At 35.5% G+C, this 16,564-nt stretch overlaps 1 protein-coding gene across 2 annotated transcripts; it reads right to left on the reverse strand.

The window, feature by feature from the left end:
* Nucleotides 1-8,917: 8,917 nt before the first annotated feature.
* Nucleotides 8,918-13,066, reverse strand: LOC106372265 (telomere repeat-binding protein 4). Of its 2 annotated transcripts, XM_013812436.3 has the most exons (11): nt 12,181-13,064; nt 12,048-12,111; nt 11,571-11,660; nt 10,918-11,497; nt 10,667-10,834; nt 10,527-10,577; nt 10,357-10,436; nt 10,037-10,278; nt 9,675-9,938; nt 9,528-9,591; nt 8,918-9,454 (listed from the first exon to the last, which is right to left on the reverse strand). In XM_013812436.3, exons 3-11 carry the CDS (start codon nt 11,643-11,645, stop codon nt 9,266-9,268), a joined length of 1,713 nt encoding a protein of 570 aa, XP_013667890.1. In that variant the 5' UTR covers nt 11,646-11,660; nt 12,048-12,111; nt 12,181-13,064; the 3' UTR covers nt 8,918-9,265. The 2 variants fall into 2 exon arrangements, with proteins under 2 accessions (XP_013667890.1, XP_048625164.1); XM_048769207.1 differs by having other exon boundaries at nt 12,048-13,066.
* Between the last annotated feature and the right edge of the window lie 3,498 nt (nt 13,067-16,564).

Below are 16,564 nucleotides of genomic sequence, written 5' to 3' on the forward strand. Positions count from 1 at the left end.
TAGCAAGCAAAGATATATGGTTGAATACCAAATACGTAAATGTCTCCTGTTTTTTTTATAAAACAGTTGCTAGGTTTTTTAATGTTTCATCTCCGCATATCCGTTTATGATCTGACCTATGTTTAAATGGTATGATGATACTATAATTAGATAGAGAGTGAACCTATCTTTTCTAATAAGATAAATAGATATGAGTGTAATTTAATTGATTAAATTGCATTTTAATGTTACCAAAACGTTTACAAGGTAAGCTTTTCCTAAGGAAGTTTACAAAACTGGAACTTTGCCACAGTTAACTACTTATACAAAAGAAGACTCAAACTCAAAGCAAAATTCAAGGGGTGATATGGAAATGCAATAGTGTTCTTCCATGGAAATCAAATGATACGGTGCCTCATGGTGCAATGCAATCAATGTTTGCTTTGATTGAGGTAGTACTGAGCAGAAACCACAAGCGTTGTGTATATATATATTACAGCTCCTTCTCTAGTCATCTTGTAACTGTAAGTGAGCACTTGGACTAACAGCCTCGCAATAGAAGATGAGACACTACAAGAAAACAACAGTATTCTGACGGACATTCCGACAGAAAATGAAATCCTCGGAATATCCCGAGGAATTTCCGAGGATATTCCGAAGAAACACAAAATTTGGTTTCCTCGGAATTTCCTCGGAATATACCGACGGAATTCCGAAGAAATATCAATCCGTCGGAATATTCTTATGGAATACCGAGGAGAAATGTATTCCTCGGAAAAAACCGATGAATTTCGAGGATATATTATAGCCGTTGGGGGATTTTAAAAATTCCGAGGAAATTCCGACGAACTAGCCGTTGGCGTCGGAATTCCGTCGGAATTTCCTCGGTCTGTCGGCAGGATTTCAACTATAAATACAAGCACCCCTCTTTGTCTTCATTCACTCTATATCTTCATCCTCCCTCTTACTCTCTTTACACACGAATTTGATTCATAAAAAACATGTCTTCTTCAAATTATTTTCGTTCTTGGATCGATCGACCTCATTTGGATCCGAACACGAGATTGCTTACGGAAGAATACCAACGAGGTATAACCGAATTCATGAGGTTAGTTCACCGACAACCGGAAGCAAAAACATGTATGTTAAGATGTTCTTGCTCTAATTGTAAAAATAGAAAGGTTATTAAAGAGTGGGAAGTTTGGACTCATCTATATTTGAGTGGGTTTACACGAAGTTACAAAATTTGGTATCATCATGGGGAAACTGATTATGAACATGGTAGTACTAGCGAACCTCAGCCAGCGGTTAGATTAGAAGAACCAATTAGAACAGATGTAGATTATGGTGTAGGTACTGAACAGATGGTAAATGATCATTTTAGAGGGGAAGATTTACCCAATGCACAAGCTATGAGATTTTATGATATGTTGGATGCTGGAAAGCAACCATTGTACGAAGGTTGCAGAGATGGTCATTCAGCTTTATCATCTGCTACAAGATTGATGGGCATTAAAACAGATTATAATTTGGCTGAAGACTGTGTGGATGCGATTGCTGATTTTGTAAAAGGTATTCTACCCGAGGATAATGTAGCTCCTGGTTCATACTACGAGGTTCAGAAACTCGTAGCTGGTCTTGGTTTATCGTATCAGGTAATAGATGTATGCAGCGACAACTGCATGATTTATTGGAGGGCGGATGAACAGCGGGTTACATGCAAATTGTGTGGGAAGCCTCGTTATAAAGATACGAGTGGAAGAGTTCCAGTGCCATATAAAAGGATGTGGTATTTGCCTTTGCTGGAAAGGTTGCAGAGGTTGTATCTGTCTGAACGCACAGCGCAACCAATGAGATGGCATGCGGAGCACTCAACAGATGGTGAGATCAGACATCCTTCAGATGCAAAAGCGTGGAAGCATTTCCAATCAAAGTATCCTGACTTTGCGTATGAGAGAAGAAATGTCTACCTTGGATTATGTACTGATGGTTTCAGCCCGTTTGGCAAGAGTGGAAGACAGTATTCTCTATGGCCAGTCATTCTTACACCATACAACCTACCCCCAAACTTGTGTTTGCGACGAGAGTTTTTGTTTCTCTCGATTCTCATTCCCGGACCAGAGCATCCTAAGAGATCACTTGATGTGTTTCTTCAACCACTAATATATGAGTTGCAACAACTATGGGCTCAAGTTGCTGAAACATACGATGTTTCGTGTAAAGAAAACTTTCAAATGCGGGCAGTACTAATGTGGATAATAAGTGATTTTCCAGCATATGGTATGTTATCTGGATGGACAACGCATGGAAGGCTATCATGTCCATATTGTCAAGATAACACTGATGCTTTCCAACTAAAACACGGAAGGAAAACGTGTTGGTTTGACTATCACAGGAGATTCCTACCACCTGATCATCCATATCGTAGGAGTAGGAATTTGTTTACGAAGAAAAAGAGGGTGTTTGTCAGTCCACCTCCGGAAATTTGTGGGAAAGATTTGAAGACACAACTAAGAGATTTTGGTGCAGAAAGGACACCAGACGTTGGTGGACATGAGCATTTTTCGGTAGATGCTGTTGGAGACCTACATAACTGGCACAAAAAAAAAGTATTTTCTGGGATCTGCCATACTGGGAGGATCATCTGCTAAGGCATAATTTAGATGTCATGCATATTGAGAAGAACTTTTTTGACAATCTCATGAACACGATCCTTAATGTTCAAGGTAAAACAAAGGATAATTTGAAGTCAATACTGGATTTAGTCGATATATGTGCTCGTTCAGAACTTCATGTTGATGAGAATGGTAGGGCTCCTTTTCCCATATAACGACTTGATGCAGAGGAAAAAGATGCGTTCTTTGATTGGATTTCAAACGATGTGGAATTTCCAGACGGTTACGCATCTAATTTGCGTAACCGTATCGACAGAAAGGAAGGAAAGTTTACTGGCTTGAAAAGCCACGATTGCCATGTAATGATGCAGCGCCTCCTTCTGTTTGCCTTCAAGGAACTATTACCACGAAATGTTCATGAAGCAATTGCAGGGATAAGTGGTTTCTTCCGCGATTTATGCACGAGATCAGTGACTCTTGAAGGTATTGAAAATTTGAAGACTAACATAGCCGTGATTCAGTGCAACCTTGAGAAGATATTTCCTCCCTCATTTTTTGATGTTATGGAGCATCTTGTTATTCACCTGGCAAGAGAATTGGAACTTGGTGGTCCTGTGCAGTATAGATGGATGTATCTGTATGAGCGGTATATGTTCCATTTGAAGAAGATGGTGAAAAATTTAAGTAGGGTGGAAGGTTCTATATTCGCACAGATGATCAATGAAGAAACTTCAAACTTTGCCGAGTACTACTTTCCAGCAGAAGTTCAGACCAAAAACAGAAGACTTGCTCGGCATGATGATAGAGGCGAACGGGCAACATATCATGTTACGGTTCCAGACATTTTCAACATTTTCACAGACGTTGGACGACTTAGCGGAAAACCAAAGGACCGTCGACTTACTGAGCAGGAGCGCAGTAATTTGAAATTTAAATCTTAATTAATTACATTATTGTCATCATATGTACAGGATTTTCATGGCAGAAAAGCGGTTCGAATATAGATACGCCACAGAGGACGAACTAGAAGAAATGAAGCAGAAAGAATTTGCTGGATGGATGTTTACTTATGTGAGTGTTTTAAACAAATTAAAATATCATTTATCACATATTTATACTAATTCACATTTATTGATATAACATATATATGTGCTATTAATAGGTGTCTGCTGGTTTGGCCAGAGGTGAAACATTTGACGATTGGATACGCGAGATGGTCGTTGGACCAAACTTTGTTGTGAAGTCATATCCGAGATTTTGTACTCGAGGATATGCATTCACAACTCAGAAGAGGAGACGTTCGAGTACGACTTATGATGCTGGCGTTTGTTCTGCATCAGGAGATGATGTATACTACGGACACATACATGAGATTTTTGAAATCAAGTATTTGGGCATGGTTGAATTGCGCTGTACTGTTTTCTATTGTGATTGGCACGACAACACTCTAGATCGAGGTGTGAGAACAGATGCATTTGGTGTTACATCAGTAAATTCGAGGCGAAAGCTGCAATATTATGATCATTTCATTCTTGCTTCTCAGGCCGATCAGGTAATTAAATGTTAATTATTCAGAATGATTCATCATCATGTGTATTAATTTACAATTTTACTAATAATTTTTTAAATGTTACAGGTTTGTTATATCAAGTACCCCCGGGTAAGGAACAGAGATGATCCATGGGTTACTGTTAAAAGACTCAACCCGAGAGGCCGAGTTCAGGGAAGTTATGAGCTAGAAGACCCACTACAACCAAGCACATCCGACAACTTAAGTGCAGCTGAAGATTTAACTGGAGTTGGCCTTGTAGTCGATTTAACCGACTTCGGAGAGGAAGCCGTCGATCACGTAGAGGATGAACCAGTGATTGGAGAGTTTCACCAAGATCCAAATTCAGATTCATCTGGTGATGATGACTCGGAAACAGACTAGCATCGATTTTATTTTTTTTAATAGAAATACCGAGGAATTTCCGAGGGAAGATAGGTTTTTCTCGGAATTTCCTCAGAATATACCTTCTCGATTTAGGGATTTGATTATAGAGTCTTTTTCCTCGGAATTTCCTCGGAATATTCCGACGGAATTCCGAGGAAGATAAGGGTTTCCTCGGAATTCCCTCGGAATATTCCGAGGAAATTCTGAGGAACTAAGGGTTTTTAAACCGAAAACAACGTTTTGCGGATTGAATAACACGTATATAACCTTCATTAAGTGTCTTAACCAGATTATGAAGTCAAACTTTGGTGTTTTACCCAATAACAAACACTTTTACGATTGCATGAACGAAAACCACACAACATAAGAGAAACACTTATACATTTTAATAAACGGTAAAGGGAATACTTACAATTATTTTTTAAATTTTGTTATTTCATGGTTTATGATCATCTATACAAAGAATCCTCAATGGTATGCATTACAATTGTATAAGAAATGAAATACGGCAAAAAAAAATCGATGTTTTGAAACCCCAAACCCTTTTTCCTCGGAATTTCCTCGGAATATTCCGACGGAATTCCGAGGAAGATATGGGTTTCCTCAGAATTCCCTCGGAATATTCCGAGGAAATTCCGAGAAACTAGGGGTTTTTAACCGAAAACAACATTTTGCTGATTGAATAACACGTATATAACCGTCATTAAGTGTCTTAACCAGATTATGAAGTCAAACTTTGGTGTTTTACCCAATAACAAACACTTTTACGATTGCATGAACGAAAACCACACAACATAAGAGAAACACTTATACATTTTAATAAACGGTAAAGGGAATACTTACAATTATTTTTTAAATTTTGTTATTTCATGGTTTATGATCATCTATACAAAGAATCCTCAATGGTATGCATTACAATTGTATAAGAAATGAAATACGGCAAAAAAAAATCGATGTTTTGAAACCCCAAACCCTTTTTCCTCGGAATTTCCTCGGAATATTTTCATTTAACCGGGTAAACCAAGCCGCCAAATATTTCCCGAAAATTGATTAATGATTTCCGAGGAAATTCCGACGGAAATATATAATTTTTCCGAGGAAATTCCGACGGACATTTTCCGTCGGATGCCTCCTTTTATTAGGTCGAACCATATCTTCTTCCCCATTTCTCTCTTCCTCTCTCCGCCGAGCTCTCCTTCTCTCTCACCCTCTCACCCTCTCCGCCGAAGCTCTCCTTCTCACTCGCGATTTCCGCCCTAATCCTCTTCAATTTCAGTCACTGATCATGTATGAACCCTATCCCACTCTCTTAGGTTAGATTTGTTAGGTTTTTAAGTAGATTTGATGATTTTGGAATGATATTTATAGATTTTTGTTAGGGTGAATGATAGGATTGTGTAAAATCGAGTTTGATTATGGTATTCACTTGATTTGGAATTTTTTTTTTAGTTTTTATTAATTTTGTGATTAAAAACTATTATTTGGGATTTAAAAAAAATATATATATATATAATATAAATTTCTATATTTATTAAACATTTTTAATATTATTAAAACTATTTTTTTGTAATTATTAAACTATTTTTTATTTATTAAAACTATTTTTTATTTATTAGAACTATTTTTATATATTTATTAAACATTTTTAATATCTATAAAACTTTTTTTGTGATTAAAAACTATTATTTGGGATTTAAAAAAAAATCTATATATATATATAATATAAATTTTTATATTTATTAAACATTTTTAATATTATTAAAACTATTTTTTGTAATTATTAAACTATTTTTTATTTATTAAAACTATTTTTTGTTTATTAGAACTATTTTTATATATTTATTAAACATTTTTAATATCTATAAAACTTTTTTTGTGGTTAAAAACTATTATTTGGGATTTTTTTTAAAAAAAAAAATTTATATATTTCTATATTTATTAAATATTTTTTTTTAATTTACAGGTCTAATGATGATCAGACCCGGCCTCGACAGCGTCGTGGTCGTGGTGGTACGGAGAGCCAGTCTCGGGATTCCAGCCATTTTCAGGATTCCGCTTCGCCCCATAGCTCTTACCATACTTCTCCCTCTGCTGCACCCGCTCTTGCTCCTCTCGCTCCCGCTGCTGCACCCGCTCCTACTCCTCCGGGTCCTCCGGGAGTGATGAGTGTTGCGGAGTTGGTTCGACAGCCCGGTCGTGACCATCTTCCCTATCTCACTCCGTATCCACATGGACGGGGTCAAACATGGTAATTAAACTTTTTTTTTTCATTAAAATTTGATTCATTATTAATAATTTGTTCTTTTTATTAGGTTCAACCGATCCGGGAACGGGATCAGCGCATGGATCAACCGTATGATGTACTCGGCCCTCGACAAGGGACATCCGACTTTCACTGACTTCCCTACCGACAAGCAGCATCTGTGGTTTCGTCAGTTTGCGGTAAGTATTATAATTTTTTACTTATATTTTTAATCTCTAATATAAATTTGCTACTAATTGTGTTTTTTTTCAGCAAGAATTCAACTGGAATTCCGATGAGACGCTCTTTATCTATCACCACTTCGTCCATAAAGTTATGGACAACTATGTGACGCAGATCCACGAGTGGAAGAAGAAGTGGGAAATCAATAAGGTTGTTTTTAATTTATTAAACAATTTTTTAATTTATTAAACAGTTTTTTAATTTATTAAACTATTTTTTTTTTTTTATTAGAAGGTACCAAAGTCGATAAACAACACGGTCTGGACGGAGTTGTGTGCGCATTGGGATAAGGAAGAGACGAAAGAAACTTCTTCCACCAACTCCACCAACCGCAGGAGCGACCGTAAAGGGAAGGGTGTCTTCAAGCATAACTTGGGTGCTCAATCTATTGCCTCTCTGGGGGATCGCATGGTAAGTTCAGCCGCTTTTTCTTCAATTATTTAAGTTTTGAAATTTTATTTTTTGTGCATTTCTTCTAATTTCTAATTTATGTTTTTTCAAGGCGGAAGAAAATGATGGCGAGCCGGTTGATGATCTCGCCCTAATGAAGAGGGCGTATACCAACAAGAAGACCGGCCAGATTGATGACGGTCTTGTGAGGGAAGTGGTCACCCTGGTCCAGACTCAGGTGCAAGACGAAGTGTCTCAGCTTCAAACCGAGGATGACGATTCGACGGCTTCGACCAACTTGTCCCGGTTTCGAATCAACGAAATCGTTGAATCGGTAAGTTGTTTTTTTAAAGTTCAATTCATTTATTTCTTGATTTTTATTTTATCATCTTTTTATATTATTTAAATTTGGCTTATTTCGATTTCAGTTGGTTTCAAAGAAGAAGGGACGTTTGGTCGGTTTGGGTCGTCGCACCCGGTCGGTTCCTCCTTCTGCACCACCGCCCTTTGTTGATCCAGAAGTACTTACGGCTCAGTTGAAGGACAAGGATGATCGCATATCTTTGTTGGAGTCCCAGATGGCGGCTCAACAGGCGGGCTATGAGGCACAGAAGAGGCTGAACCAGCAAATGATGGAGATGATGCAGAGGATGTACCCGAACGAGGTGTTCCCGAACGTGCAAGACCCGAAGTTTTTTTTTTTTTCAAAAACTCGGAATGTTTTATTTTTATTTGTACAACTTTGAATATTATCTAATATGTTTTCAATTTTAATTTTAATTTTATATTTTCGAATTTAAATTTCAAAAATTTTATTTTTTAAAAGAAAATAATTTCCTCGGAATATACCGAGGGACTCCTTCCTCGGAATATACCGAGGGACTCATTCCTCGGAATTTTCCGAGGGCTCCGTTCCTCGGAATTTTCTGAGGGCTCCGTTCCTCGGAAATTCCCGATGAAAATTCCGAGGAACATTTCGTCGGAACTTCCAAAGATTTGACCATCGGAAAGTCCATCGAAATATCCCGAGGAAGTTCTCCCTCGGTTTATTCCGAGGACCTTTTCGACGAACTGGTGGTCCTCGGAGTTTCCTCGGAAATTCATTTCCTCGGAATTCCGTCTGAAATTTTAGAGGGATTTCCGAGGAAAAATGAATTTCCGAGGAGTTATTTCCGAGGACTTGTTTCATCGGTATATCGTCGGAATAACGTTATTCCGACGACATACCTACGATTTTTTCCCTCGGTATGCTCATGTTTTCTTGTAGTGAGAAGGCCCTCAGAGACAGATTGGTTTTGCAACATCCAACTGGTAACAAGCATGGAAACCAAGAGGTGGTGGATTTGGCCTGACATTTTCTCATTCCAAAGAGATAGAGAGTGGGTGAATGCATTACTCAACAAAAGTTGGCTATGAGACTATATGCTTAGGAAAATCATATAGATTAACAAAAGAGTTTGAAACGAAGAATAAAGACTTCAATAACATACAGATTCTAGATCAAGCATGGTCTAAGGAAGAAAAAAAATACTGTGCCATAGATTGAACGATGAACAAACAACAAAAGAATTTGTCTAAAACTACATATCAATATATCCAAAAAATAATTAAAAAAATCCAAAAAAATAAAAGAATATCTTCAAGGACCTACCACCAATACCATATTATATTACAGAGTCAAATCAATTAGAAACTGAAAAGAACAGATGTCTTGTTTCTGCCAGGTATGATTAAAAGTCTCAAGTTGGAAAAAAAATGAAAATAAAAAGCTATGCATCTGCTGTTATGCTCTTTGTACAGTTGCCCATGTTCCTTCCTTTGTCTTCAAGTGAAAGTCATTGTAATTACCCTTCTCCTTCTTTACATGGAAGGAGCTGACTCAGTCACCATCGTTGCAGCCGCTTGATGTTTCCCGTTCTGTTTCAATGGGTGCTGTGTCCAATACCTATGCGCTGCCAAGACTCTGTCTAGCAGCTCTTGAGGCACTGGCTCTCCTCTTCGTTGCTGCGGTGATATACTTGCCGTGTGAACCAAGGTTTTCCATTTGTCCTGTAATAAATAAATAAAAAGTTAGTGGAACCATCAACTAAGATTCAAAGGGTATATGACTTAAGAGTTTTACCTTCAAGTCCACGTAGGTTCGATGACTTGCGTCATCAAAAGAACGCAGCTTCACATCACGCCATCTGTGGGATTAAAGAGTATCCGATCATTAGTTGAGACCACAAACAAGTTAACCATTATCTTTAGCTGAACAAAGTCTGCTTACCTTCCAGTCCCAAGTTCCTCAACTGCATGTACTAGAGCTTCTACCTCTGTAACAGAGAATGGTCTCCTGGTTCTGCGCTGTGAAAGCTCCGTCGTACGCTTTGGTTTCTCCTTAAATGGGACAATAGCAAGAGCTTCAGGTTCCAAGGCTGAAACTGGAACCAGCGCTCTTGAATCTGATGAAGGTTGTTTCTCATCTGCTGATATGTCCATTTGATATGGAACTAACTCCTGGTTATTATTCTCCACACAATTTGCTGCTGACCTGGCAAGATCAAATGATATTTCACATTTATCCATGCACAGAAGTAAAACTTGTAGCAAAAAAGGAAAGAAAAGTTATATGAGCTATTCGGTTACTACCTTTCGGACAATTTTGTGGAATCAGTTGGCTTAGACATGACAGGATTTTCAGAGGAAAGAGGTACACGCAGTTTCTCCGGACCAGGCTCCAAGGTGAAGCCAAGGTTGCCTAGATTCTCTCTACACGAAAGACCAGTCTGTGACAGAGTGTTGTTGTCATCTCTAACCTTCTTCCCTTGGACTAACACCCCTATACTTATTCCATCATCGAGTAAAGCACTGACAGCCTCCATCACCGTCATCTGTAACCAAAAGTGTTCAGTATCACAACTAATGTACAGTGCAGAACCAAAGCATCAAAAGTGAAAGTAATCACATACCTTGAGTGAGCCTACTGTTGCTGTTTCTGGAACTTCTATAAAAAGCTCCGGAATCCTAAGGGACTTGATGCTGAACTTCACTGCAAACAATGAAAAAAAAACATGAGAAGAGAACCACATGTTATGTCTTGGTTCAAAAGGTTTGTGTGAGTTATGAACTGGTCAAGTACCACGTGAGTCCTCTGAAGGAAGACCTATTGCGTCAGAGAGAACACCATTTTCTGTAAGCAAAAAAATAATCATGAAATAAAAAAAAAACATCCAAGCCAGATATGGAAGTGTATATCTGGAGATATATACTGAGACATACCTGATTCTCTCTTTTCAGTTGAATTAGTAACACTTTCACTAGTGAGTCCTCCTCCATCAGAATTTACAACCAACCCTTTGTCAGACAATCTTCTCTTCTTATGAACAGTCTCATGCTTCCGTGGGTTGTAACCATTACCTAGTTTTCTCTTGCGGTACAAACAACCATCTACACAGATATATAAACAAGCAGAGTAAGAAGTGAGCACAAGCTAAAAAGGGATGCATCAAACAGTAAGATCTGATACTAACCTGTTTTGGTGCCTTCAAAACACTGGGACCTGTGGACTGCTCTTCTATGCCCAGCCCATGTCAAAGGAGGCCTATACGACTTATTACATTTGTCTTTACATTTATAGCATTTACAATAGTTTTCGTCATCATCTCTGCAAACTAACTTAGAACGATTCCTATACTCATTAGGGACACCATCCAGGTGGACTGGTTCCGGACTTGGATCCTTTAAGCTGATTAAGCCACCGTCTTCCAAGCCGGCATCTACATTATTAACAACACATGTCTCCTCAGTGAGGCCCCCTGATTCAACATGAAATTCACAATCCTCTTTCTTGTTTCCACACCCTAAAGGAGGATCCAAATTCACAATCCTCTTTCTAGGTGACTTTGATGAGGCAAGGTGTGCTTGATGTTCTTGCTTGATCTTTCCAGCCAAATGATTCTGATTATAATACCCTTCTTCGAATGCATTGGTAGAGTTTGAGGAGGTTTCGCCTTCTTCCCGCAACTTCTCAGCAACAGAAGCGAGCAAATCAATTGCTCTCATCATCCCACAGTCAACATCATCTCTCCTCTGACTTGATGGTACCTTCCTCTATAAATACAGCAAACCACAAATCATCAGATACCAACTAAAAAAGGAAAAGAAAAAAAAAACAATATATTACCCTGATTGAACGAGGAGCCTTGGGAAAACTGGAGAAATCAAAGTCACTATTGACCACCATCTCTCGTTGATGCATACACCAAACACGAAGCTGCAAAGATTCATCAGCACAAAAAAAAAAAAAAAAACATTTGAGATCATCTCCACCAAAGTTTAATGTAAACTCATTAGTCTATTGTTAAATGCAAAAATCAGGATGCACAGATCAGATTAACAACGAACCTCGAACCCTTCTTGATCATCAACATTTTTTTAAAACTTAAAAGACTCAAATGCCAAAACTTTTTAAAAAAAAATTACGTAGAAACAAACAAACAGAAAAAAAAAAGATCGTCTTTATCAGATCTTGATAAGAAGAAAAAAAACGAAACTTTCTGATGACAAGCCAAATCTTTATTTTTTGACGTCAGATTCGAATAATTTACGATCACAATTCACCAAAACCAAGAGAAAAAGAATCGAGATGAAGAAAACTAACCAAATCAGGCAGCTAGAGCCTGGATCACACAATCTCTGCTCCAGTTGATTACTAATCACGCAAACTGAAAAGCCCCCGAAGTTACCCAGTAAAAAAATCACGAGTCTGATTCAAGAACAAATGAAAAATTTACCAAGAAATTCGAAGACTTTCGGGATGAATCCTCTGTTTTTTTGTTTTTTGTTTTTTTCTTTTATAACTCGTCACCTTCTCACACCAACGAACAAAGACATTAAACCCTTTCAGAAGAAACCAAAAACCGGAAACAAAAAGCCTTAAACCCCATTTATTATTTTTTCCGCAACGAAAAGATGAAGAAAATATTTACCACACAACCGGCTGTGGGCGGTTCTAAGGATATTGTTTTACCCGCTGAAGCCGGTCGCTTTTCTAACTTCTTTACCCCAATAAGTTTTTGTATCAAGGACACGTGGAGTAAGCATCCTCTCTCACTACACGAAACCTATTGGTTTACTGTCAGAAAAAAAAAGAGTTAATTCGGGGATTTGGATAAAAAATAATTATTCCATTTCATGGAATATTATTTATGAGATAAATACCGCGTGGATCCTCACTTTTACTGTTCCGTGCACTTTTGAATACCATTGGTCCACGTGTATTGATTTGCTGATGTGGAAATTGACCTGGAGTTATTCTCAATTAATTACCTAAGTGGTTCTCTTCTTTGAATGGCTTTAAACTTTGAAGTCTTAATTATTATGGAGCATTCGGAATCGGAACAATTCATTTCGGAAGCTCCATTTATGACCTTTTATTGGTCAAATATACATGTTTGTATTTTGTAAGTTTATTAATCACACTATATTAAATGGTTTACAATAATGAGAAATCGTTTAATATTTGACCAGAGACCAAATACAACTTCCTGCGAGTATGCTGATTTTTCTCCCCATCGTACGTAAAAATACGTCATTACAAAAATAAATATACATTTCCTGCCAAGCTAGTACTATAGCTACAATTTATTAATCACCGGATTCCATAGTCAGATCATGTGTCAGGAAGAGACAACGCAAGAGTAGAATCTTGCCAAAGTTCTTTCTTCATATCCCTTTATTTACTTGACTAAACATAATAAATCTATTGTAAATTTAGGATAATCAGTCATCCATTAGTTTTTATAAACATTTTCGTGTTATCTGCTAAGCATATTCCTAGTTATTTAGATTGAAAAAGCATATTCCTAGCTGTACAAACTGTTAAACCTATGGGTATCAAATAAAATATTCTTCTGTGGACTTTTTATTTATTATAATCTACATGAGATCTAAACAACCCAAACATACCATATTCCATTTACTTTGAAATTCAGTTGGCACAAGCTTATCGATGGCTATAGATAATATGTATAGAGAAACAAGACTTCACATGGTTGATTGTCATACTGATTACATTTGTCTTAGTTTTTTAAATACCCGATAATGGTGGATTTGTATCCATGTCATTGTATATATAAGAAATCCATGTGTTTGTGTTTAGTGTACTATATATTATATCTTTCAAAAATTGTACTATATATTATGCACATGTATAATTTGCCAACGTAACATTTCAGATTTTTAGCCTTTTTTTCAAAAAAAACATTTCAGATTTTTATAATTCTATTTACGTGGGCGATATATCATACCCCTAGTTGCTCTTCCAACTCCAAAGTTTAATAATGGTATTAAATATACAATTCCGTTTATTTTCTGTATTGAATAACAGAAATATTGTTATATATGTCAAAAAAACATCAAAGTATGTGAATGTATAACAAAGCTAATATCTTATATTATCTTTTCACGTCAGCAGCAAACATATTAAAATCTGCGTATGTGTATGTATGCATGCAGATATACTGAAATACACGGAGACGGAGCTGTGCTATAAAGTAAGCTACGTTGTTATCTTTCGAGCTATTATGTTAGTAAGATGTCACTGGTACAGTTTTGGGATGCCTAAAATATCAATAGAAAAATCATTTTAAAGTATCAATAGCGATGTACTCAATAAGTGCACTCGAATGAGAAACCTCCCTCCTGTTGGATTGTCATTTCCCCTATATCCTTGGATTATGTGGGTGTTGTGGACGAGTCGTAATCAACTTATGTTTGAGGATAAGTCTTTTTCTGAAACAGATATGATCCTAAAAGCTATCAAGCTGGCAAAGGAGTGGCAAGCTTCTCAACCTAGCCACAGGAAGAATGTTGTTTCGCCCAAAGACTGTCCAAATTCAATGAATGAATCTCATCAACATCATATTCCACAGGTACCGACCAATTCTCTAATCTGTTTCTCGGATGCTGCTTGGATCAGCGGTTTAGGTTGGGTTGCAAAAGATCCAGATGGTACTGTCCGATTTCAGGGATCAGATACTCGCCAGTTTGTAGCTTCAGCCTTGATGGCAGAGGCGATGGCACTAAAATCAAGCCTATCTTTGGCTATATCATCAGGTTTCAAGGACTCCAAAAGTCTAGTTGGCCTGCTCACAGGAACCTCTTCGGTGGTTGCACTCAAAGGGATCATCCACGATATCAGTGTGTTGTCTAGTTCCCTAAACTCTATCTCCTATCAGTTTATCTCTCGTGACTGTAACTCTGATGCAGATCGTCTCGCGAAAGATGCTCTGTTTTTGTTTTCAAACTCTCCTTCTAGGATGAGAATCTTTGTATCGAATGTTTAATTAAGTAAGAAATGAAAGGTTTGACCAAAAAAAAATTATCTTAAACAAATTTCAGACCAAAATATATATAGTTAAAATGTATTTCAATCCCAAGGGAATATCGGCACGAAAACGCATGTATAGACGGAAATATCCAAAAAGATCTACATAAACCAAAAAAAATACGGTTGGACTCCAGACCATTGTGCGCTGACAGCGCATGTTGTTTTTGGTCCGTGTACAAATCCCTTATATATTAATCGAGGAATCAATTTTGTATTAATTAAAAGAGGCCCCAATGCATAGGTAGCACTCAATTAGGTAGTCAATTACATTCAATTGAAAAATAAGTAGGTCCACATTCGATTTTTATATGTTGTTAGATACATAAGTTGGTCAAACTATATGATATAATGATATGATATGATATTTTCTTTCCTTAAATAAAACCTACGGAATTACCATAAATGACTAATATATATATGACAATTAATGAGTTTAATAATAAAGATTTGATAACAATGTATATCTCCTCCATCATTTTTTGTTTAATTTTATATTATTAAAATAAATTAAACAATCAAATTAGCTATAAAAATAAAATTTAGATTTTTTCGTATATGTTATATTTTGAATTTTTAAAAACGACAATAAATGACTAAAACTATTAAAATTATTATGTTAAAAATTAATGATCAATTGGTTTAACATTTTTATTATAAGAAGATACACATGATTTTAAAACCATATGAGTAAAAAATATCATTTAATAATAAAATAAATATATATATATATATATATATTAAACACTATATACCATAAGATTACATAAATATTTTAATATTAAAACTTTCAATGAATTTTCAAGAACATTTATAAATTATAAATTTATTAAAGATTTCAGATTGAAAATTTTGTTATCGATGATTTAAATATTTTGTTATAAAACGATATGAACGATCATAGAACTGTATGATTATAAATTCTTATTTAATAAATAACTATACAAAATATACTATTCCTAGAAAAATAGGTTGGTTCATCTTAACTTATATTACACTTTTTATTAAACTAACTATCGAATTGATAAATAACGTACCAAAAAATATTTTGCACTTTCCTTAAATAAAAGCTACGAAATTACCTAATATGATTAACGTATATGTGAAAATTAATTATAATGAATAATAAATATTTGATAACAATTTTTGTATCTTAGTTCTTTTTTTAATTTTATATTATTAAAATATATTTAAAAATCACATTAAATATATAATAAAAACATTTATAATTTTTCTTATATGTTATATTATGAATTTTTCAAAACGTCTATAAATTATTAGAAATTTGAATATCCCCACTCTGAAAATTTTGTGATCAATAGATTATTTTTTTTGTCATAATAAGTTACAAATGATCATAAAATTGTATTAATATGAAATTTTATTTAATATTATAAGAAGATACACATTATTTTAAAACCATATGAGTAAAAAATATCATTTAATAATAAAACATATATATTTATATATATATATAGATTATACTATATACCATAAGATTACATAAATATTTTAATATTAAAACTTTCAATGAATTTTCAAAAACATTTATAAATTATAAACTTATTAAAGATTTCACATTGAAATTTTTGTTATCGATTATTTAAATATTCAGTTATAAAATGATATGAATGATCATAGAACTGTATGATTATAAATTCTCATTTAATAAATGACTATATAAAATATACTATTCTTAGAAAAATAGGTTGGTCCATCTTGACTTACATTATATTTTTTATTAAACTAACTATCTAATTGATAAATAATCTACCAAATTTTTTTTTGCA

Source organism: Brassica napus, chromosome C9, assembly GCF_020379485.1.
Source record: "Brassica napus cultivar Da-Ae chromosome C9, Da-Ae, whole genome shotgun sequence".
Lineage (NCBI taxonomy): Eukaryota > Viridiplantae > Streptophyta > Magnoliopsida > Brassicales > Brassicaceae > Brassica > Brassica napus.